The 25,245-nt window shown below is 32.1% G+C and overlaps 1 protein-coding gene across 2 annotated transcripts in view; it reads right to left on the reverse strand.

Annotated features, from left to right (window-relative positions):
* The window catches only part of LOC145287796 (leucine-rich repeat-containing protein 40-like), an 89,660-nt gene that overhangs the window by 19,558 nt on the left and 44,857 nt on the right, over positions 1 to 25,245 (reverse strand). The window contains exons 9-14 of one of the 2 annotated variants that reach the window (XM_080135638.1): positions 21,720 to 21,910; positions 19,026 to 19,136; positions 12,666 to 12,776; positions 9,973 to 10,050; positions 8,427 to 8,612; positions 3,679 to 3,822 (exon numbers count right to left, since the gene is read on the reverse strand). In XM_080135638.1, the coding sequence (XP_079991764.1) occupies positions 3,717 to 3,822; positions 8,427 to 8,612; positions 9,973 to 10,050; positions 12,666 to 12,776; positions 19,026 to 19,136; positions 21,720 to 21,910 (783 nt within the window). In that variant the 3' untranslated portion in view covers positions 3,679 to 3,716. Of the gene's footprint in view, positions 1 to 2,439; positions 3,823 to 8,426; positions 8,613 to 9,972; positions 10,051 to 12,665; positions 12,777 to 19,025; positions 19,137 to 21,719; positions 21,911 to 25,245 lie in introns of those variants that run through there. The other variant, XM_080135637.1, reaches the window with a different exon arrangement.

Consider the following 25,245-nt stretch of genomic DNA (forward strand, 5'->3'; position numbering starts at 1 on the left):
ATGGCTGACAGAATAAGAACATGCTACCTTGTGGATTAAATAAAAGTTTCTGTTTAAAAATTCAATACAGATTCTCAGATTCACCTAAAGAATGTCTGAGGTTATATTGGCTGAAACATTTTGCAAATAACATCCAAGATGAGAACTGTAGTTTGACGAATCCAAATTATCAATCCTTATCTAAAAAATTCACCAAAATCTGCTTCAGTTCCCATGTAGAGAGAATGGGGCCAAAAATGTACACCGAAGAGGATACAGTGGCCAAGCATTGTCCAATTTGACTTTAAATTGTTGTGTCATTAATGCATTTACTACATCTTTTAGAAGACCATTCATGGTCCAGAGATTCTGATCGATAAAGCAATTAAGTACATAGTTAAACTCAAGCTATTAACTTTTGTGGGTGATTCGAAATTTTACCCTATCATTCCAAGGGAGGTAACTAAAAAAAAAAAAAAAAAAAAAAAAAAAATTTTTTTCTTACAATTACTCAAATGTTTTTTTAAAAAAAATTATAATATTGCATTTTACATTAAATGAAGTAGTTAAAAAAAAAAATCGTTTTTTCTTAAAATCCTTAGTAAAATAGAATTACCTCCCTTAGAACAATTAGTTAAAATTCCAAATAACCACTTTTGTGTATGTTGACACACCAATTCTCGTTAGATCACCGAAGTTAAGCAACGTTGAGCCTAGCTAGTACAAGATGGAATACTGTACGTATTCAAATAAGTGGATATGTAGAATACATTAGGGAGATGAAGATCCGTCCATTGCAAAGTTTCAGGCCTTTGGGCAAGATTATCTGTTAGCCTCCCTGAGATTCTGGAGGGGGTTGCTATGCAGCCGAGGTGAAGACAATACATATAGGAAAGTGGAGGAGGAAGGTGGGAGGCTCATTGAAAAAAAAATGGATAGAGGGAGCCTATTGGATCTGTATGCCAATCTTCTAGTGATGATGTCAACAAACAAAACACTTGTTTCCAATTTGGCATAAGCCAGCACGGAAGTAGTAAAGTTCAGAAAACTGTCATGAAAATGCTCATGCGGGTGTACAATCCGGTTTAACTGGAGATAGCAATTAAAATGATACCTCTCCCCCACTTCCAAATAATTAACAAACCTATCACCACCTGAAAAAAAAAAAAAAAAAAAAAAATTTTTTTTTTTTTTTTTTTTTAATTTGTAGAGTCAGCATCGACGGGCACCATACCAAATAGTTGAGGAGGAAAGAAATACCTAGGAGAGAGAGTGCGAGAGAGAGCACTAACCAGACCTCTACGATGAGTGCGAAGAGATTAGAATCTTAGGGTGGCTTATTGCAATCTACATTCCAGTGAAAACCAATGGTCATTACCAGCGAGAAGTCAAAGGAAAGCGGCTGTTGTGATAATGCAAATGCATTTGCAAAGGTTATGGACAGAGATGAAGAGTATTGGAAATCTGGGGAGACTTGTCACACAAACTCCAGGGAATATCATTAGTTGTTGCTAGCGAGCAATCTCTGATAATCTGTGTGAGAACTCCAAGTGAGTAACAATAATAATAATAATAATAATGTATCTATCCCTCTCTTTATTTCTCGTTTGATTTCTTCAATACTCAAGGCTGATTTCTGATGCGTATTAATATTTCCATAATACAGTTTGAGATCAATTTGCTTTTTTGTTTTTACTTGGGGGGGAGGGGGGGTCTAAACTATGGAACACTTTACCTGTCTTGATAAAAAAAGGTTTTTGCAGTTATTTAAAAAAGCATAAGAGGCAAGTTGAATAAAAAAAAAAAAAACTAAAAAAAAAAACATAAGTCAATAATCGATGACTTTATAATTAGGTTTATAGTTACTAAGCTTTATTATATTCATTTTTGTTGTAGAAAGAGGGATTTCTTCTCATTAGTTCATTTATTTGGAAAATTTTTCTAATAAGCAAACATATGCACACCTATATACATGTATTCTTTTAATTTATTGGGTGCTTTTCCCCTATAAAAAAAAAGCAAAAATAAAAAATCTGTGTGATGTATGTACCCGTGATGGAAAAAATATATTGTACACCAAAATTCAAATTTTAATAAAATATTAAAAAAGATAACAAAATAATACGTCCTCAAAAATGTGAGGCGAAAAAAAAAAAAAAAGTAAACAAAGGGCAGATAACTCCTTTCTTATAATAAGCTCCCAGGGAGCAAAAAGAAAGACATTAGTACAAAAATATAATATATATATATATTTTCAATAAAGAATTCGTTCTGTAATAATAAATATGAAATCTGCAGGATTTAAAATATATAGGATTAAAATATAATGTAAGCATATTTTACGACCGGCAAGATCGCCCCCGCCTCCTCACCCAGCTAGTTTAAAAATAAAAACTTGATCACTTCAAGTTTTTGGTGTACGATATTTTGTTTCTGTCATGGATATGTACATTATACTGATTTTTCTTTATTTTTTGGGTTTTTCATGGGACAGGAGTGCTGGACAAGCACTATCGATTGCTATGTAATTTTTGAGATGAGGATTGATAATTTATATTAATCATAATATTCAGACTATTATTCTCATACTGGTTGTTATTTTCACATTTCGATGAGTAACTTTCAACCTCATTCAGGTACATCTTTTCAAATTCTCTTAATGTTGAATGTGGAAAGATATACTAGAACTTCAAAGTCAACCCTTTATTTAATCTGTAGGGGTAGATTGTTCTTGTTTTGTTAGCCATGAAAGTTTTAATTGTTGTTTTTAGTTATTGCTTATTGTAAGGATTGAACTTACGATCTTCAAAAAGGTAATTTACAACTAATTGGTAATCAGCACCTTTAACCATCATACTATGGGTCCATTAATACTTCTAGTTAGTCATAATGGTGCTAACGAATATCTGGAAAGACAGATCCATTTCACAACGTACAAAGAAACGACTCCTGCAAACTTTGGTATTCTCAATAGAAAAATACAGAACAGAATGTTGGGCCTTGAAGAAAGCTGGCAAGAGGAAAATTGTTGCTTTTGAATTGTGCTGCTATCGTAGACGACTGTGTAAGCTGTGTGGGCAAACGTACAAATGAATCAGTTCTCGAGAAGAGTGGACCATGCCGAAGATTGCTGGACAACATCAATGACAGGAAATTACATTTTTGGGAGCACGGCCTAACGAAAGATCTGCTCTTTGGTATAACCCCTGACAAAAAGGACGTGGAAGACAAAAAAAAAAAAAAAAAAAAAAAAAACAAGAATGCCAGACAATGTGAAAGACATCACGGACATTAGCATGGCTGAGTTGCTCAGAATGGTGCAGAACCGGAGTCAATGACGAGGATTCAAGAGTGCCTCGGCTGCTCAGCAATGACTACACCGTCAAAGAGAAAATCATGGTTGATAGGATGAGAACAATCTACCTCATGGATTAAATAAAAGTGTTCAGTTTGAAATTCTATAGGAGGCAGGGTTTTTACAACAATAGACAAGTTCGAAAAGATGCCCCTTAAGAAAGTCCGAAGTTACATCAGCTGAAACGTGAAAATAAGTCAAGATAAGGTTAATAGTCTGGATGATCCAACTAATACAAAGTGATAGTTGCTATAATAATTTCCATTGGTAAATATACCTAAATAAAAACGTTTTAAAAAACGACATTATTTCAATATGAACATTGGTAAAAACGAAATACAAGCAATTGACATTTATCACATGTGTTTTTTTCTATTGGTTATTATTTGACAATACGATCCCGTAGATAATCGATAACGGCTGAGCTTCCCTTTGCTAAAATTGCAGGACGAGGAGTTCGGAAAGGATTCCCTTCGAGTTGTAAAAATCTGAAAAAAATAAAATAAATAAAATTTAAAATATTTTTTAATTGGAAGTTGAAAATTGTAACTTATAAAATTTTACTTGGTCATCTCAGCAACAAAAAATTGGGTGCTTGCGTACAGATAAAAAACACGGATGAAAATCGTATTCCAAACAAAAACTCTTTGATATAGTTACGTGTCAGGAAAAATAAGTATCCTCACTCAAAATGAAGAAAAATTATTGAAATAAAAATCAATTTTATCGTATTTTTCATGAGTTATTTTTTTTTTTTTTTTTGGTACTTGTACAATTTAATCAAGACATTAAAAAATGAAAAAATCGAAAAAAAAAAGTTATATTGTACATATCCGTTTTGACATGAAGATCTCAGAAAAAAAAATTCCACTTAATTTGATCGGGTAGTTTTTTTTTTTTTACAGCGGAAAAACATCTTTTTATGAGAGCGTGTTGAAAGCAGAGATCTTGGATTTGTTTTAAATTTTTGTTTGAATTTTAGAAACGACACGGGAGATAACTCCAGTTAAAGCGCCGACACCCCCTCCCCATCTTTAATACTAGCTTTTCTTCCTAAAAATCGAACCTTTTGCTCGGTATCATAACAAATTGTTTTTCCGCTGTAAAATAAAAACTACTTGATGAAATTAAGTGAAATTTTTTTTCAGAGAACTTCATTCCATAACAGATACGTACAACTTAAACTTTTTTTGATATTTTAATTTTTTAATGTCTTGACTAAACTGTACAAGTACCTTTTTTTTTATTTTTTTTATTTTTATTTATTTATTTTTTTTTTTAGAAGAATGTTAACATTTGAGAAAATGACAAACTGAATTATCTCCTCTGTTTTCATACACCTCTTCAAAATAACAATAGTGCTACTTTTTACTTTTGATTACACTTCGGTAAAAATCACTAAATCGTGGAGTGACTATTGTGAGAGAAAAGAAAATTTTTTTTTTTATAATACAAGGTGAGTCACAGGAAACGGATGTCAGACAATTTTTCGCTTCTAAATATGCAATAATGGCATAGTTTAGTAAATGTTTTTATGTACATTATAAATATTTGTGTTGAAATTTTCGCAGTTTTGTTTTCCTTAAAAAAACATCCGTTTCCCATGACTCGCCCTGTATTATTACATGAGGAATCTTTTTGGGTTAAAATTTAATGTGAAATACACATTTTGTATTGAGAAATACACACTTTAAATATCTATACATTAGGTAATGAATAACACGTTTTCGAACTTATGGCTTCTTGATGTAAAAAATGAAACATCGTTATCTAAAACCGAAAAGAGTTACTGTTTTCTAGATTAAAGAAAGTGCTCGTTTCGTTTTTAGATCCATTTAACCAGATCATGACATTTCGTTTTTTACATCAATAAGCTGTAAGCCTGAAAACATGTTATTCATTTCCTAATGGACATATTATTTCTCATCTCGTGTTATTTTCACAACATTTCGACCAATATAACCTCCAACTTTCTTTAGGTGTATCTTGTTGAACTTGAGAATGTTTCTGTCTAACTCTGTAATTTGGATAGAATTTCAAAAGGAATCCTTTATTTACTTCACGTGGGTAGCATGCTCTCGTTCCATCAGCCATAACCAGATAGAGATTCTAAGTAATTTGGAATTGTATTTATGAATATTGCAAATTACTTAAGTCATGACTGATGAAGCGAGAGCATGCTACATCTATGAAGTAAATAAAGAATTCCATCCAAAATTCTGTCCAATTTCCTAAATTCGACAAGATACAGCTGAAGAAGGTCAGAGGTTACATCAACTGAAACGTTATAAAAATGACACTCAAGATGAGAACAGTAGTCCGATGAAACGAAATACGAATAACCAATCCTCATCTAAAAAATTCAGAAACGTAATTACCTCATGTGTGTCTATTTAAAGTGTATTTCTCAATACAAAATCTGTATTTCTCAATAGATTTTAACTTAAAAAAAATTCCTCATGTCATATCATTAAAAAAAAAAAAAAATTTTAGTGGCTACAAAGAATTTTATTTTCTCTCTCATTAAAGTCATACAACAATTTAGAGACATTGCCTAAACTTCTGATTTATAGTTTTACATAATTTATTTGGCACTTGTACAGTTTAATCAAGACATTCAAAAAATGAAAATATCCGTTTTGGATTGAATATGTCTGAAAAAAAAAAAAAAAAAAAAAAAAAAATATTTCATTTAATTTGATTGAGTAGTTTTGTTTTTTTTACAGTTGGAAAAACACGTTTTTATGAGAACCATCTTGGAATTTTTTGAACATGCCATGGGGAGATAACTCAATTTAAAGCGTTAGCACTCCCTCCCTATTTTTAATACTAGCTTTTCTTCCTAAAAATCAAACTTTTTGCTCGGTATCATAAATTGTTTTTTTTTTGCTGTAAAAAAACAATAAAAACTTGATGAAATTAAGTAAAAAATTTTCCCAGAGAACTTTGTTCCATAATGGATGTGTACAATATAACCTTTTTTCATTATTTTCATTTTTTAAGGTCTTCATTAAACTGTACAAGTACCATTTATTTTAGCCTGACACATAAGTATATTGAAGAGATTTTTTTTATTTGGACTGAGATTTTCATCTGTCCTTATATATATATATATATATATATATATATATATATATACACTAGCAGGCCGCCTGGCGTTGCCCGATCGTAAAATACACATAAATATTATATTTTAATTCATACAGAAACAGAAACATGGATGCGAGTATTGTTTTTCTGAACAGTTTACTCCTTGAAAGTAAAAAAAAAAAAAATTAAAAAAAAACATAAAACAACAAAAAAACTTAAAAGATAGGGAGTCAAGTATGATAACCATTAGGCCAGCTTGACACGATCTTTGAAATGTTTTCAGACCTACTAATTCTTAACGTAAGGAATCTGTCACGTGAACAATTCATGTATGCGTATTCATGAAACATTTGGCAAATGAATAAAAATCCACTGACTCCCTCCTCCATGTACCAATTTATAAATTTTGACCCCATAGCAGCTCCTTTTTTCCAGATGAAAGTTTTCCACATATTTGATCACCCAATACACCAAATTTCAAGTCTGTAGATAAAAAGTGGAGAGGTGGTGTAGTAAGGCCGGGCATAAAAAAAGAGCACGGCTACCCGATAGAAAAATAAAAGCGATAAAATGAAGAGAAAAAAAAAAATTACATAAGTAATCCTGTTTAATTGTTAAAACTTTTTTTTTTTTTTTTAAATCGGAAAAAGCAAAAAAAGTCCATTACGTGGACACAAACGTGAAACCTGAAGCTTACAACGCAGCCTCGATAACCACTGCTCCATGATGAAGCCAACAAAGTAACATCGTTTTGTTTTTCTATTCAAATGAATTCAAGAAAGAACGTCCTTCGCGCATGCGTGCTTGTCTAAATTGTTATGAAGGAATGTTTTCTTGCTACCCTCCCTCATTGCAAATGTCTATTTCTATAGGAAATAATTGACCATTTTTTTTCTAATTCTCACATATTATTCGACCAGGACATTGCTCTTTCAAATCGTACGGTCTGGACCCGGTCTGATGTCACTGAGAAAAATTTGGGGGAGACATACAAACACACACACATTTTGCCTTTATATAGATATATATATATATATATATAAACACGCCAAAAATTGTGTACAAAAAAGTTTGGAAAGAATTGCCTTCAAGTTGCAAGAAGTAGAAATAAAATAACATTTTTTGAAATGTTTTTTCATTGAAAGTTGAAATTTATAATCCGATCAACCAAAATTTATTAGGTTAGGATTATACAGATGAAAATCACATTTTTCTACTTCAATCAATTTTTGTTTATGGAAATCACTCCAGATAAGGTATAAAACCACTTAATATAAGGATCTTTAAAAAATAAAAATAAATGAATAATGTCAAGGTTTAAAATCAACCAACAATAAGTATGTGATGAATAGAAAACAGCAATTCTTCCAATTCAATAGTTATTAGATACCAATTCTTTGTCAGAAGCATTGCGCATGGATTAAGGGTGCGTTTGGAGGATTCGTCATCTGTCTGAGGAGATGACTCCATTTTACTAAGAAATCTATCCATTTTTTCATTAGAGAATTTTGGATGCTAACTAACGCAAAACATTACAAAAACATTAATAACAAAAGAAATTGATATTTGGGCTAGATGATGAATGCCCTGGAAAAGTCATTTCTGATTAGTTGTAAGAAAAAAATTGTTTTTCAACTGCTTTATTGTATTATTCACCTACTGTACTGTTAAAACAAAGTTTTAACATTACAAAAACAAATTGATAACAATATCTCATAGTAAAACGGAGTCATCACCCTCAGACAAATGACGAATTATCCAAGAGTGCCGGATTAAGTACCAAATGTTAATTTTGTGTACTAAAAGAACCAATCTTTAATTTATGTGAATTACTGGCCGAGGATTGACCATTTCAGTTTGGTTTATTTGCTTAATATAATTGCCCGTTTTTTTTATTATAGAATAAAATAGAGAGACCTGTTATCTCTTGTAAATGGTTATTATAACCCCCCCCCCCCAATATGGTATGCAATCACTCAGTGACAACATGGTAGGTACTCACGTCAACTTGGGTATGAGGGCCAATTCTGGGGGTATGTGGCTTATGTTGTTGTTCTGCAAGTTGAGGGTGGCCAGCTCAGGCATCTGTTGCAATCGTTCAACATCAACTTCCTCAATCTTATTGCCATTCACAAAGAGAATTTCCAACCTTTTTAATTCATAAACAACAGACGGAATCACAGGAAATCTTCAAGAAAAAAAAACAAACAAAACATTGCTTATGTTTAACAAACATACTGATTGGTTGAAACGTGCATTAATAAAATAAGAAAATAAAATTTTATGAGTGTCTGACATTTTGGAAAAATATCAAGAAACAAAGAGAAATAATTCAATAATTCATACTAGATTTATGTTGTAACGCTTACAAATTCCTGTGATTTTCTTTATGAAAATAGAACTACTTGATTTTTGGAATATGATAATTTCGTTTTGTCACAGCCACGTACATCATACAGATTTTTAATTTTTTGTTATAATATTGAGAGAATTCTGGACAAGAATCGTTTTTTTTTTTTTTTTTTTTGATTTCCACATATAAACATCTTCATGCGTTTGACAAAAAAACCCAAAAAACATGCCTTTTATTCACACTAACATTAAGTTGAGGAGGGAAACAGTAACTGTTAAAAGTCAAGTTTGCCCAATCCCTATCGATATAAAGTTAGAAACGTTTATATATTTAAAACGTATAGTATTCATACCTAAACCAATCATGAATTCTAAAACACAGTTACTAAGCCTAAGGAGCTCAAATATACGCTGTATCTAGTTTTATGCAGGGACTGGGGGGGGGGGGTAAAAGCCCGACTTGAACATTTAGATGCCTCTGAGGTTTGTGAAATTTTGACAATAGTTATTAGATATCAATTAATAAGTCTTCTCCAAATTTAATTTCTTATCTAAAAAATTCTGGAAAAACATTTGCAAAAGTACAAAAGCAGGGCTCTATCTTTAGTTGACCTTTCACAACTAAATATTTTCATTTACTAGCCAAACCAATATGATTTTTGGAATATGACATCTTTGTTTCATGACGAGTATGTACACCATAAAGATTTTTCTGTATTTTTTTTTTTTATAAGTGTAATTCTAAATATACAACAAATTTTATGTTGCTACTTGAAGGTATGAACCTTCTAAATTATTCAGGTGTTTTTTAAACAGCCTTCGTTAAAAAAAAAAAAAAAGAAAAAAAAAAGTCTATTGTTCTATTAAACTTTTATTGTTTAAATAACTTTTTTTTTTTTTTAATAAAACCAACAAAGTTGAAAAGATATTTTTCACTCAGTAGTGACCTTTGGAAGATTGCCAGTGAAAGAAATGCAATCACCAAAAGAGAAGCGTTTTATTATTTCTTGTCATCATTTTGAAAAATCACTCGCAAATGCGGCTGTTTCACTTGCAATGTAGAGCCCTGAGAATTAACACCAATATGGGAGGAATTCTGGACAAGAACCTTAATTTTACCATTCTCAGGACAGACATTCTAGTTATCTTAGAATAGTAAGTTTAAAAAAAGAAAGACTCCGATTCTTACAACTCACCGATTGTCAGAAAGATTTATTTCTCTTAAGTTCACAATTTCAGACAATTCAGCAGGTAGATCTTTCAAAAGATTATTCCTGGAAGGGAAAAAAAAAAAAAAAAAAAAAAAAAACATAAAAATGAGGTTTTTAGTTTGTCTCATTACATGATTAAAATAACGAAAAAAAATTTGCACTGAATTCCACATTCACAAAGACTCACTTAAAACAAACCAAGTTTGCATATAAATGTTGCAGAATGATCTCTAAATTGGTTTTTATAATATTTTCTCAAGTTTGCTTTGTGCCGGATCCCATGCTTCAGACTTTCTAACTATGGAATATACTTGGCAATATGTCTTTGCAATCATTGAATCTTTTCTCTGATAGGTTTATAAAAGTAGTTGTAAATGAGTAGAGATCAGATCACACGGACAAAATGCTGGATTAATTATTTCTAATATTCTCATAAGGTTCTTGATATTTAAATTATTTCATCTAATAACTTGAATGTCTTTTGGCCTTGATAAATAGTGACCCATTGATTAAAAAAAAAAAAAAAAAAAAAAAAATAGAAGGTACTTGTACAGTTTAATCAAGACATTCAAAAATGAAAATATAAAAAAAAGTTTATATTGTACATATCCGTTTTGGACTGAAGATCGCAAAAAAAAAAAAAAAAAAAAAATTTGATTGAGTAGTTTTTTTTTTTTTTTACAGCGGAAAAACATTCTTATGAGAGCGCATTGAAGTCCGCCATTATGAAATTTATTTAACACCTCACGGGGAGATACCTTCAGTTAAAGCGCCGACACTCCTTCCCCATCTTTAATACTAGCTTTTCTTCCTAAAAATCAAACCTTTTGCTCGGTATCATAACAAATTGTTTTTTCGCTGTTAAAAAAAAAAAAAAAAAAAAACTACTTGATGAAATTAAGTGAAATTTTTTTTTTTTGGAGAACTTCATTCCATAACGGATACGTGTAATATAACCTTTTTTCGATATTTTAATTTTTTAATGTCTTGATTAAACTGTACAAGTACCCAAAAAAGATAATGGTAACGAGGACAAACAAAAAGTAAATATTCTAATGCCTATAAAAGGTTTTAATAAAAAATTATGGTGCTAATACAGTATGGGTCACAAACGAAAACTGTTGTCGCTAAACGTCCGTCTCAAGAGACGATGGTCAAGCAGCACAGCTACATAGACTGGGCAGAGTAATATGGGAGGATAGCCGTTGGCCGTGCAGCAGTCCCCAACTCTCTGCAACGCCAGAGGATCCAAGGGAAAGACAGTCAATACAGCTTGGCTCTAACTATGCTGCAGGAGTTGTTGGTGATGACAATATAAAGTCAGGCCACCATAAGGACTAAGTCTTCAAATTTTCTGTTGGGGTTTACTCCTTTAGCCTTTCCCCTGATGTGCTAATCTCACAAAACAGTGGAGGTTTTGAATCAGAGTTGCCATCTCCTAGGTGAGATACCATCCAAAGTTGATCAGCCCCACCTGTCCAAAAATTGTATTCTAAGTAAAATCTGATATACTTATGTATCATGCAAAAGTAGGTATTCTAACCAAAAATTAATAAAATAAATAAAAATCTGTTTCATATTTTGCCAATCTGCCATTCATTATTTCTTGATTAAATGACAAACTGACTTATCTCCCTTTGTTTTACAGGTTTTTCCCCTCTCTCAATGGCAGATTAGCAAAATTACAATAAAACTGATTTTTATTTTTAATTCAAATTGGTTTAGTTTGGTTGTTTTGTTTTATGGCATATCAACCCTTTTGGGGGTTATTTAATGTCGAATCCAATTATTTTGGAAATAGTATTCATGTTGCATCCAGTTATTTTGTAGAAGGTTTTTATTCTTAAAGCTCTTTGCATCTTCAATCGCTAGTTTGTAGTGTTTGGTTTGGTTGTTTTATAGTGGATTTTATCGTTTTTGTTCCCTGCCCTGCAAAACATAAATGAGTTTTGCAATTAGTTGGTTGGTTGTTTTTGTTTTACGGCATATCAACCCTTTTCAGGTTATTTAATTCCGAATCCAGTTATTTTGAAGAAAAGTTTTTTAATAGAATATATTTGTTTTTTGTTTTTTTTTTCAAGTCAGTTTCTATTTAACCCATAGTTGGGACCCTAACAGGTACTACCACTCCGGGTCAGAGTGGACCTCGGAGCAATGGCAATTAAAGGGTGGCTCCACACTGCCCAAAACCCGCAAGCTGGAGCCTCACCATCGGATATAGTTTAAGGTCATATACAGGACCTTTGCAATGGAAGAGGAAAAGGGTTACAGTATAAATGTTTGGTACATTTTAAATTAGGAAACCAGTCAGGAAGTCAGGGAGATAAAAAGAGAAAGGGGAAATGGGAAGAAGGAAAAGGGGGAAAAGGTGGGTTCTTGTTTTTGGTTTTGCAGAAACATTAAGTTATACAAAAGGAAGTAGAAAAACAAAAAGCATAAATATTAGGTGCATTTCATCTCAGGAAGCCAATATCTTCAGACAACCTGATCTGATAGCACCAGTTAATTCAAATTCTACTTGATAATTTTTTTCCCTGATTTTTGGTGCATATACCTTCTTTTACTTGATACATAAATATATCAAAGAGTTTTGCTGTTAATTTATTTGGAAATGCAAGCACCAAAATTACTCTTAAATCACAAGAATTAAAGTCCTCTGTTGTATTAATTCAATTTACCGTATATCCAAGTACAGAAGGTTTGTGTATTTGCAGATTTCAGGAGGAATTGAACTTAATTTGTTGAATCCCATGTGTATTTCTGTGAGTGTCTCGACTAGCTTTAACATTCTGAAAAAAAAAGAACAGAAAATTAAGAATAAACAGAAGAATGTACCAGAACTCTTATGACGTGGAAAATTACTTTGAGATTTTCAACTTACAAAATGGCGGGGATCAAATGTTAAAAGGGTTACTTAATTTATATCTTTTTTGTTTAAAAATGAAAAAATATTTTAAATTAGAAGTATATATGCACACACACTTCATATTGTTTGTTTCCTTAAATGCAGTAACCTGCAAAATTTATTGTATATTTTGCAAACCTCTTCCCTTTGAGGAATTGCATTCTTCGAAACTCCATGGAATAAGGTTTTTCTTTTTTATTTGAACTCCTTGTCAGAATTTGAAAAAATTTTTCATAAGATTTTTAATTCACACACACACACACACACACACACACACACACACACACACATATATATATAATTTTCATTCGCACACATACATAATTATAATTTTTTTTTTTTTTTTTTTTTTTTTTTTTTAATGGCCACCTAAATGTTTTTCTTTGAGAGAAAATTTATTCAATGTACAGTTTTTGTATACAGCTTTATAATATTTTTCTGGGTGCAAATTTGGATTTCTGAAAAGCATATGGTCGACGAAAGATCTGAATTGAAATATTAATTTTGGTTGTTCGTCTATTGGCAAAACGGTCCATCAAAATGTACTAAAATTTTGTATTTGGAAAAAATGAAAATAAAATCTTGGTCACAGGAATTTAGCTTAATATCGTTAATTTAGTTCTGTTGTTAAATGTTAGCTTTTATATTGAAAAGGTAGGTTTATAAAAATATAGATGCACAACATATTTTCTCATATCTCTCTTTCATATATCTCGTATATATACAGGGTGCGGTTGAAATATCTCCCACATTACATTGAGAGCATTGCCAAGGCTGCTGCAAGGAAGGTTGGCTCCCTCTACCGTGCTAGAAAAATACTCATGCCTGCCAGTATCCTATACCTCTATAAGGCAACCATTCGCCCATGTATGGAGTACTGTTGTCACATCTGGGCTGGTGCATCTGCTGCTTGTCTCTCGCTCCTGGACAGGGTTCAAAAAAGAGTCGCCAACCTGATAGGTCCTGAACTGTCATCTAGGCTTCAACCTCTGTCCCACCGATGAGATGTTGTATCCCTCTGCCTGTTCTACAAATACTTTAATGGTGAATGCTCTGACGAACTGCAAACACTTGTACCTCCCCGACGTAACTAAACCCGACAAGCTACTAAGTCTCATCCCTTTACAGTAGAGATCCCTAGGTGCAAGAAAGCCTTTTACTCCAATAGTTTCTTCCCCAGAACTGCGGGTCTTTGGAACTCCCTTCCGGGATTCTGCTTTCCCAACTGCAATGATATGCAGAAGTTCAAGTGTAATGTTAACAAACATCTTTCTACTCTTCTCCCTTCATAATGACCCCGCTAATTAATTCCCTAATAGTAGCCCCCTGCTTCAAAGTGGCACTGTGCCTTGTTTGGGGTGAAAATTGAATAAAAAAAAAAAAAAAAAAAAAATGTTGCTAATGAACTTATGCAAGTGCCAACGATGTTTTCGTTTAGCTAATAACTTGGCATTTTTTTTTCAGGTACCTTTATATCAAGCAATATGGTTTGGACTGGAGCTTTTACTGTAGAAATGTTTTTGAATAATGAGGAATTAGTAACTGCAACACAGAGCTTTCCGAGTTCATTACAAGTTAGGACGGCATGATGCTGTTCCAGATAGAAGACCCATACAGCTATATGTAGCAAATTTCAGAGCTACAGGTTCAGCACTTATAAGAAAGTCACCTGGAAGGCTTCGAAGCACTCGAACGCCAGACAGTATTTGATCCGTGAAACTTTCTTTTACTCAATCTCTTACATGTTCAGCTCGCAAATATGCTTTGGCATTGCGGTTGTCCGATTAAACAGTCAGAAGAATTCTACACACCGATATGCAGTTCCATCCATACAAATTAATGATTGGTCAGAAATTGCACGACCGTAACTGGGAAGATCACATATCAAAATGAGGGAGATATTTCTGCCGCACATATATGAAGTAAATCCACATCTATCTGATGTACAGGGACATGTACATATACAGCAATCATGTTGACACACCGGTTCTCAGCAGATCACCAAAGTTAAGCAATGTTTAGCCTGGTTAGTACCAGATGAGTGACCATTTGGGAATTCTAGGCGTTGTATTTGCTCTCCGCTCATCTCGGCATTTGTTTCCAGTCATCCTGTACATACACTTCACTCGCTTTTTAACAATTTCGACTTAGGAGAAGTGTAATTGGAGATTGCGCACCTCCTGCCACAAAAATTTCACGCGCAGACACCCCTACGTGGGTATCCATAGTCTGTCTACAGGGACAGTTCTGTGGCAATTATCATACTCAAAAGGCAGATGCATTTAAGATTGGCACTCATGTTCTTGTACCATTTCTCTTCATAATTGTATACTTTGCACATCAATCTGTAGTAACTTGAGTGACTAAGATCTCTCGATACAAAGGTTTGCCATGACAAACACGGAGATACTTTTACCTACAACTAAATATTCAAAATTGCATTCACCATTCAAATAAGATCTCCTTGGTTTTTACGAAAAATGGTGCACCTTCTCCAAGTAACATATTACCTGAAGTAACAGCACGAAGATAGTACGGCACAATCACATTGACACACCGGTTCTCACCAGATCACCAAAGTTAAGCAACGTTGAGCCCGGCCAATACCAGATGGGTGACCATTTGGGAAGGCTAGGCACTGTATGTACCCTCTGGGAAAGTTGGGCGTGGGGCCAGCACCCTCACCCTGTAAAAAGAACTCCTCACTACAAAAGCATCTACAAAAGTTGTAGATGGCCTATGCCCCACCCCAGGGGCTCAAGGGCTATGGATGGAACAGCACGGAGATGGCTACTCTACCAGACTAGATGAATTCTTGTCCTGGAGTCCGGTAAGACCAAAAGAAAGATATACTATAGCATATGTAAATGGTCAATTGGGAAGAGGGAAATAATATTCTCAACGTTTTCACTAACCTAATGTTTAAAATGTAAAGGAGTACTTTAATGGAATATTCGAATATCTATGTATCTCATATAGAGATTAAATGTTAGCCTCAGAAAGGGGACCCCTTGACTTTTGAGAACTTGAATCCCTATTAGACACCATCCCTACAAGTAAACTGACTAAGTAGTCAAAACCACATAGTATTTGCGGCCCAAAAATGATGTCCTCGATATGGCTATTGATAAACCCACACTGACTTTTATGGGCAATGGTGCACCTTCTGAGTGATGTTGCTTTAAGTAACAGCATGAAACTAGATACTCCACCAGACTAGATGAATTCTTGTCCTGGAATCCAATAAGACAAACAGACCACAAGAAATATATACTATAACATATTTAAATGGTCAATTAGAGGAAAATTATTTTTCCAATTTCTTTACTAATTCAATGTTTGAGAGGTAAAGGGGACCTTGAATGGAATATAAAACTATCCATGTATCTCATATAGAGATCAAGTGTTAGCTCCCAGGAAAGGGGGTTAGGGTTGGGCTTGATTTCTGAGAACTTCAACTGAAGTAAACTGAAACAGTAATGATGGTCTTACACTCAAACATTACCATTGCAGTAAACCCCCTGCTGAGGTTCTAGCCAATCTGGATTCCAGTGATAACATTGCGTTGCTTGGATATTAAATTAATTCTGTCTAAGATCTCCCTGAGCAAATGGAGAAGGCTTGTCGAGATGTAAAATTTTTTTTTTTTCTGAATGTACTGAAAACAAAATATAAACATCTTAATACATTTACAGACACAAAGTTGTTTCTAGTAGATGGCTCTGCAATCAAATGCATTGAGGACTTCAAATACCTGGGCAGATAATCTATATATATAAAAAGCAAAATGTGTGTGACCATTTCGTGTATGTCTTCAAAAGGCTTTTCGAGCACACGCTCCCGGGGTCGTTACTATCGCTTAAAACTGTGTACATAGGTCCTATATAATAATATCTAGGAATTAGGAAAGCGCGTAGCGTATAGATTTATTTACGTCGATTTTTACAAAATTATTGCTATTTTGGCTTCTCGTGTGTTGATTGGGCTTTTTAGTATAAATAAACTGAAACTAAACTCAAACGACGTGTTCGCGGCATTGCGCCGGGAAAAACGTCCAGAAGCAATCAGCTTTGATCAATCTTGTATATCAGACAGTCAAATTTCGATAAACAAACTCAGACGCTGCGTGACTTCTATTTGACCTTTTTAATTAGGTCAAATGGAAGCAGCAAAGTAAACTTTTATTACGCACGCCTTTTTTTATATACGCTGTATGTCGTGCTTGCCCAATGGTAACATCGCACGTTTTTTTTTTTTTTTTCACACATTAATTTCCAACTCAAGGGTACGGGTTCGATTCTCATACTCACCAACCAAAACATTTTTTTATTATTATTTAACACCCCCCCCCCCGGAGTTTTGATTTACCTCAAGACACCCGGGCATCGCCGGGTACCCCCTGCTAGTCTGACACTAAATGCAATATGAATTGCACACTTACAGACTTCACTTTATTTGGTCAAGAATGTTTCACACCTGGAAGTAAATCAAAACGAGAGACTCAGGTCCACATAAAAACAATTTTTTTGTACAGCCAAGAATAGGAAATGCTGAACGTGGCACATAGAAAGCGGCTCAATGGTACATATACCAGAATACAATGAAATGCTTATAACATCTTCTAGGACAGTTATCCCACAAACAAATCACTATATAGATCCTTGCCTCGTATGTCAGTGGTAGTGAAAGAGACAACTGGTACTTGCAAGACATATCACAATGAACCTGTTCGAAGACTCCTCCTCGACTTGGCACTCTTTTGTCTACTAAACAAGTGCAAAGGATTTTTTACACATTCAACTTTATTTCTATCTGTGCAATTTGGGTACATTTTTTGTCACTCAGTTTCATATGACTCGTCTGGCTAGTTTGCATCTGACAGGTTTAGGATACAAGTTTGACAGCTTATCTGGTTGCTATTTATGACTGGTAGTACAGTAGCCCTAACTCTTATGTAGTACTAACAGCAGCCGCTTTATCAACAGTTGCATAATATCAGTATAACTGTAGAATCATGTTGTGCATGGAAAGGGACTCTACACTTATCCTTGAATGATGGGATTATTAGAAAATAAGAATATTCTATTTGGATACCAAAATCTCACATCCTTTTTTTGTTTCAACCCTTATTTTCTTTCCTATGTCCCTTAAAGGGATTTAATCTTTAAAATATATTTTCTGATGAATAGCAAAATTATATCAAACCAGAATTAATATTTTGCTACTAACTTTTCCTCTGAGGAGATGCGCCTACATCGAAAATCCATGGATTAAGGAAATTAATATAAATATTGTACTCTTTTTTCAAACAATAATATTTTGTTTTGAAATTTATATATTTTCTGAGCGAAATTTAAATATAAAAAACTGTAAAGTTTATAAAAAAGAAAATTTAAACAAAAAATTCTGGTGTTTCTTTATTATTAGAGCAAAATTTGAAAATCAAAATATTGAATTTCAAGTAAAATCAACTTTGTCATGTCATAGTAATGAACATATCCCAAAATTATGAAAAACGATAAGATAGAAAATTAAGACACATTAACTGAGTTTTGCTAAACTGACTTAAAATTTTCAGTTTTCAGAAAATAATTACCTCCTTTGTTACGATTCAAACTGTTTATTTTTTTTAGCAAAGCTTAATTTTTGTTAGCTTTCTTTGAAAATTATTTTCATTGATTATTAATTTTCTACCTTACCATTTTTCATAATTTTAGGATATGTTAATTACTGTGACATGACAAGTAGATACCGTTGGTTTTACTTGAAATTCAATATTTTGATTTTTGTATTTCACTCTAAGAATGAATAAGCATCAAAATGTTAAATGTAATGTGAACAAAACTCCCTAATTGACAGAAGCTCTTTGCAGGTCAGTAGCAGTGTGCTTTGTTTGAGGTGAATAAAAGTTTTAAAATTAATTTTAAAATGGTTAAAGTTGAAACTTTTTACCTTAGCGACATCATATTAATCATGGATCAGTCTTTGAAAATAGGATGATTTCATTCTTTTTAACGTAGTATAAAAAGTGATAATATGTGTACAAACTTAAGCTAGCTTAGAGCATCGTTATATACGTGAGAGAAAGAAAGAGAGATCATCTTTGTATAAATCATGTAAAAGATTTTTTTACCCCGATGGTAATGTCGTGTAGCAGTTCTTCCCAAGATTCACTGTATTCACACGATTCTTCACAGCAAATTCCCACACATCGTCAGGTAAGATGGCAGTACTTTGTTTGTTGCTAAAATATATAAAGAATAAAAAAATAATAATTAAACTTTTCATATATCTCATTATGATTAAAATATAAGTGAAATTTGATAGTTGACTAACTCCAGGATGGATCACGTTAGGGGATGTGGTACTTAAGACATTAAAAAATGAAAATATCCCAAAAATTTAAACTGTACATATCCGTTATGGAATGAAGCTCTCCGAAAAAAAATTTCACTTAATTTCATCAAGTAGTTTAAATAAAAAAATAGCGAAAAAACAATTTGTTATGATACCAAGCAAAAGGTTCGATTTTTAGGAAGAAAAGCTAGTATTAAAGATGGGGAGGGAGTGTCGGCGCTTTAAACAGAGTTATCTCCCTGTGGTGTTTCTAAAATCCAAACAAATTAAAAAAAAAAAAAATCCAACGCGCTGTCATAAGAACGTGTTTTTTAGCTGTAAAAAAAATAAACTACTCGATTAAATTAAGTGAAATTTATTTTTTGAGATCTCAGTTCAAGATTTTTTTGATATTTTCATTTTTTAATGTTGTGATTAAACTGTACAAGTACCGGCGATGTTACGTTTTTGTGTGCCTAGAGGTATTCACTGCAACATATATATTATTAATAAAAATAAAAAAAGAGTGAACAAAATAAAAACAGAATGGAGTTAAAAAAAAAAAAAAATTTATTGAAAACAAAAGTAAAAAGAATGAAAACTATTTTACAGTAAACAAAACGATCTACGGGATATAACTAAAGGTCTTAGTTCTAGCAATTACCATAAGTTAAAAATTATTGATATTCACCTTTACTTTGGTCAATATAAAAATTCAGGAAAAAATTATATTTACCAATTATATTTACGTCTGTTGTGGTTTGTTTGAAGCGTGGTTTTATTTGATTTAACATTCAGTATGCTTATTTACGACCAAGGTTTATTTCATTTCTCATTCGTAGACGGAGTTGATTGATTTTAGCAAGAAGGACGACAAGTCTGCATCCCTTTCATTTGCTGTACAAAGCAATAACTGGTTTTTACAAATGCATTGTCTTCTATTTATAGTAATCGATGGAGAATGTTCCAGAATCAATAATATGGGACACTTAGTTTTTTGGAACCTTATGGAACCAATGAAAAAAAGAATTCTTTTTTCAGTTATATTTTAAAAGTTTCTAGAAACACTTAAAAGGATATTTTCACTTTCTAATATTAAAGTAATATTATTTATGTTATCTTATATATTATTTTAATTTATATATTATTAATATTTATTTTTGTATTATATTTTATCTTTCATTTTATTATATAATATTTCAAGTATTATTTTATTATAATATTTAATTATATTAATAAATATTTTCATTATATATTATATTCATTAATTATTATGCTTGGTTAATTATATTGTTTTGTGTATGAAATTGTAATTTCTTCATATTTTAAGAAGAAAAGATGTCCTCATATGACAGGGAGAAAAAAAATACTGAAAGAAATTCACCCAGTAAGTGTCACTGTGACACGTATTGGATAGATTTCTTTCAGTTTTGTTTGTTTATTTTTTTTTTTTATTTGTTTCTTGGCCACTTTTTCAATTTGTTGTCTAAACTAATAAATGCCCTGATTTTTTTTCTTGAAAACTTAAGTTTAAATACAAAAATGAAGTATTACGCTGCGAAAACAAACGAAACTGCTCATTTTCTTACGTGCACCTGTTGTATTAAAGATCCGGCTTAAAAAAAAAGCAAATGAAACAGGTACGTAGAAGAATAACTTATCTTGCCTTTGGTAACATTTATTGGATATTTAGCAGAGAAGCCAACAAATGAAAAAAAAAAAAAAAAGGAAAAAAAAAAAGAAAAAAAAAAAAAAGCAGGTCAAAAATTCAAATAAATGTTACCAAAAGCAAGATAAGTTACTCTTCTACCTACCTGGATAAGTTTTATTTATTTATTTTAAAACTTTTATTCGGTTTGGAAAAAAAAACAAAAAAAAAAACTAGTGTCGAATTGGTAAGTTAAACCGATAACAACATGGTCGATCCCAAACATGCCGTTTTCTTCCAAACTGGAAAAATAAACAAAATATTGATAGAAATCCACCGAATAAGTGTCACATTTACACTTACTGGGTGGATTTCTATCAATATTTTGTTTGTTTATTAATTTTTTTATATATATTTGACTTTTAAAAGACCACTTTTTCAATTTATTGTCTAAACTAATAAATGCCGATTTTTTTTCTTGAAAATTGGTTTAAATACAAAATTGAAGTATTACGCTCCGAAGTCAGCATGTTTCTAATTCTTCATAAGTCATTGGTATTTCATTATCTTCTCCCTCTCAGCTCACTTGATACCAACTCTGTTAATACCAGCATTGTTAAGGACAATTACTTCAACTATGGTTTCTACTTTCTCCCTCTTTTTTTCATATCACTATATCAGCCTTACCATCACCATTTTGTGTGCACTGATTAAATGAAATTTTGTTGTACTTTACATGCACAATAACAATTGATGAATCAAAAAGCAAATATTGACTTCGTATAAAAAAAAAATAAAGAGACTGACTTTACTTTATATATTAGAAGATAAAAATAAACTTACCTGTAAGTTAAATTCTTGAAATGGCAAACATCATGCGGATGAATGCTATTAACATCTTCCGCAACAGCAGTGGCTGTTGGTTCGACCGCAGCACTTGCTTTTCTTGTACTCATTATTGGAGATGCAGGAGCGTCTGCAGCAGGATCTTGGATTCGAGATCGAAGAAATTTCATTAGTCCTACAGTTCCCCTCTAAAAAAAAAAAAAAAAAAAAAAACGTTAGATGTTGGAAGTGTAAAAATCAGGTTAATATGAGCAAATTCCAATGAGGTTAGATTAAAGAAGTAAAAATTTTCTACTAAAAGTCAAGTGAAAGCAACGTGTACAGGAAGGAAGTATTTAGCATAGAAGCGAGAGATCCTACATATTCAGAGTTTGGTTTTCAAGGTTTCCATCACCCTATTGAGGTTAGGAGGAAGTGGGTACTTTCTGTAATTTGTTGTTAGAAGTAAATTAAATCCCAGAGCAAATAATGGAGATATTAGTTGTTTGTTTCTAATGGTCTCTTATTTATAGTTTGTTTTTTTAATGGTCTCTTATCTATTGTTTTTTTAATGGTCTCTTATCTATTGTTTTTTTTAATGGTCTCTTATCTATTGTTTTTTTTAATGGTCTCTTATCTATTGTTTTTTTTAATGGTCTCTTATCTATTGTTTTTTTTAATGGTCTCTTATCTATTGTTTTTTTATGGTCTCTTATCTATTGTTTTTTTTAATGGTCTCTTATGTTTTTTTTAATGGTCTCTTATCTATTGTTTTTTTTATGGTCTCTTATCTATTGTTTTTTTTAATGGTCTCTTATGTTTTTTTTAATGGTCTCTTATGTTTTTTTTAATGGTTTCTATTGTTTCAGCCATGACAAGAAAAAAAGCAAACAATGTTCCTAAAACTGCTACTGTCACCATTGAGTCATCACTCTAAAGACAAACAGTTGCTTCTCCCACATCACAATGGCAGCCAGTTGTTCAATGTAATTTCAATAATTTTCCAAGCAATGTTATATATAAAATATACATATATACACACACACATATATATATATACACACACACACTTCATGTATATTTCTTAAAGATAAAACAAAGGTTTATGTTATAGCTCAATAGAGCACACTTAATTTAACATTGTGTAGTTATTTGTTATTCATAAAAACATTCCACATTTTTTTAAAGTCACTTTATAGACGATTGTGCTAATTTCAGAAATACGTATTTTCATGATATATAAAATTTCCATGATATAAAAAATGTCACAGATATTCATGAAGACGCTTTACCAGTGTACTAAATTCCAATGCACCGAAAGTCAACATACATTGACTTTGCAACAGGAGTTTTTATTGAGTAAATAGAGTCAAAAACAAAACAAAATTATGAACACAACACATTATTTATATATATATACATATATGAACTAATGATGAATAAAACATGTTAAAAAACATCTTGAAAAATAATTATTTTCACTTTGACTTTCCATGTCTCACTGACTTTAGCAAATAGGGTGCATACCTTTATAACTATTTGCTAATATTTTCTCTCCTCTGATGAGACGGTAGACATTGAAACCCTATAGGTTAAGGAGATTAATTTTCTAAAGCATTCTTTGTCTTGCTTAGAATAATAAAAAGTCTTTGATATGAAACTCAACCACTTCATTTCATTTCAATGAGAGTTTTTTGAAATTCATTGAATTACAATTTAATATAAATATATATATATATATATATATATATATATATACATATACACACACACACACACACACTTTGCAAAAACATTGTTAAACTCACTACTCGCTCAGCAGCCGCCAATAGCGTAATGGTTAGGAGCCTTGACTGTTGTACAGACGGTCAGGTTTCAATCCTGGCTTGAGGTAGTTGCCTGTCTAGCCACACTGATGAGCTGTGAAACAGCGAACCAGTACTTTATGTGGAGGACTATATATATATATATATATATATATATATATATATATATGATCAGCCTATCTCTGCATTGTTTCCGGTTGTCTTGGACTTCTCCTTGCAACTAGACTCAAGCAGTACCTATTCAGGAGAGGTGTGGTTGGAGATTGCGCAACCCTTCCCACATGATTACACGTGCACTTGCCACTACAGGGGGGTATCCTTTGTCTTTCGAGACTGAACGGAGACTTTTTATTTGTATGATGAAGTTAATATTTTCCAGAGGTAGAGTAACCAATGAAGTTTAATGAAATCAATACAAGAGTGCTCGATACCGGAGTAGGGCAAGGTATACTTTCTATTTGTTTTTACATAAGCAGTAATATGTTGCTACACAGTCATGAGCATGTTTCGGTCAGCTGGGTTACTAGTAACTAGAGACCTCTTTAGGTGGTACAGCTTATATGAAAGCAAACTTTGCAATGAAAAAACATTTCATTGCGAACTTTGCTTTTGTATAAGCTGTTATTACTTACTGTTATATTACTGCTTATGTAAAAACAAATACAAAGTATATATATATATATATATATATATATATATATATATATATATATATTAGTGTTGGGATCGGAAAATTTGGAGGAATCGGAATTGGAAAAATTGATGCCTATTTTCCAATTCCAAAACGATTCTTTCAATTGTCTTTTCTTTTTATTTGATTTTGTTTAAAATAAAATATACCATGGCTGGTAATAATGATAAAATAGTAAATATTAATTGATTTTAAATTATCACGAAAGCTAAAATCGATAGATCACTCTCCACAGGTGGATTTTGACATTTAGCAAAATATCTGTACGTTTAACATGTGTTTTTACGAAAATCGGGGAAAATAATCTTATAGTTAAATAATTAGAGGTTTACCAAGAATCAGAATCGGATCAAAATCAGGAATTTAGTATGGGATCAGTAATTAGACCGGAATCGGGGGAAAAATATTGGAATCGTCCCATCACTAATATATCTATATCTGATATATATATATCACACATACATTGAGATAACTTTCGACAAAAACAAGATCTCATATCAAGCAAAATTAATTCAATTTATACAATAACAGCTGATTCTTCATAGCTATACAAGCAAAGTAAAGTTTTGAATCCTACAGAAAAATAAATCTTAAGATTTACAGAAAAACAAAAAAAACAAAAAGAAACCGGCTTACTATTAAATATTTTCATGAAAACTGTACATAAATTTGAGAAGAAATGAAATAACACTCATTTTTATAGGACATCTATTATATAAATCTCACCTGTCTGTTTAAATGCATGCATGTATGTTTGTATGTCTGCCTAAAACTTTCGACAAAGGGGACGGATTTTCACAAGATCGGTACCATTTTGAAGCTCGACCCTTCGGATGACAAATATCGAAAAATTGGCTAAAAACATTAATTCCTTCAACTGGGTACTTTTCTACAAGGAGGGGGTCAATTTTTTTTCGCTGACATTTTTGCAAGTCATTCAAACCTCGTGTCAACGACGTTGCATAAAAGATGTGATTTCAACCACCTGTGACATCACAATCACGGTTGGCGAATCGATAAGACAGTT

Source organism: Euprymna scolopes, chromosome 11 (genome assembly GCF_053919585.1).
Source record: "Euprymna scolopes isolate OS-2025 chromosome 11, ASM5391958v1, whole genome shotgun sequence".
NCBI classification, from domain to species: domain Eukaryota; kingdom Metazoa; phylum Mollusca; class Cephalopoda; order Sepiida; family Sepiolidae; genus Euprymna; species Euprymna scolopes.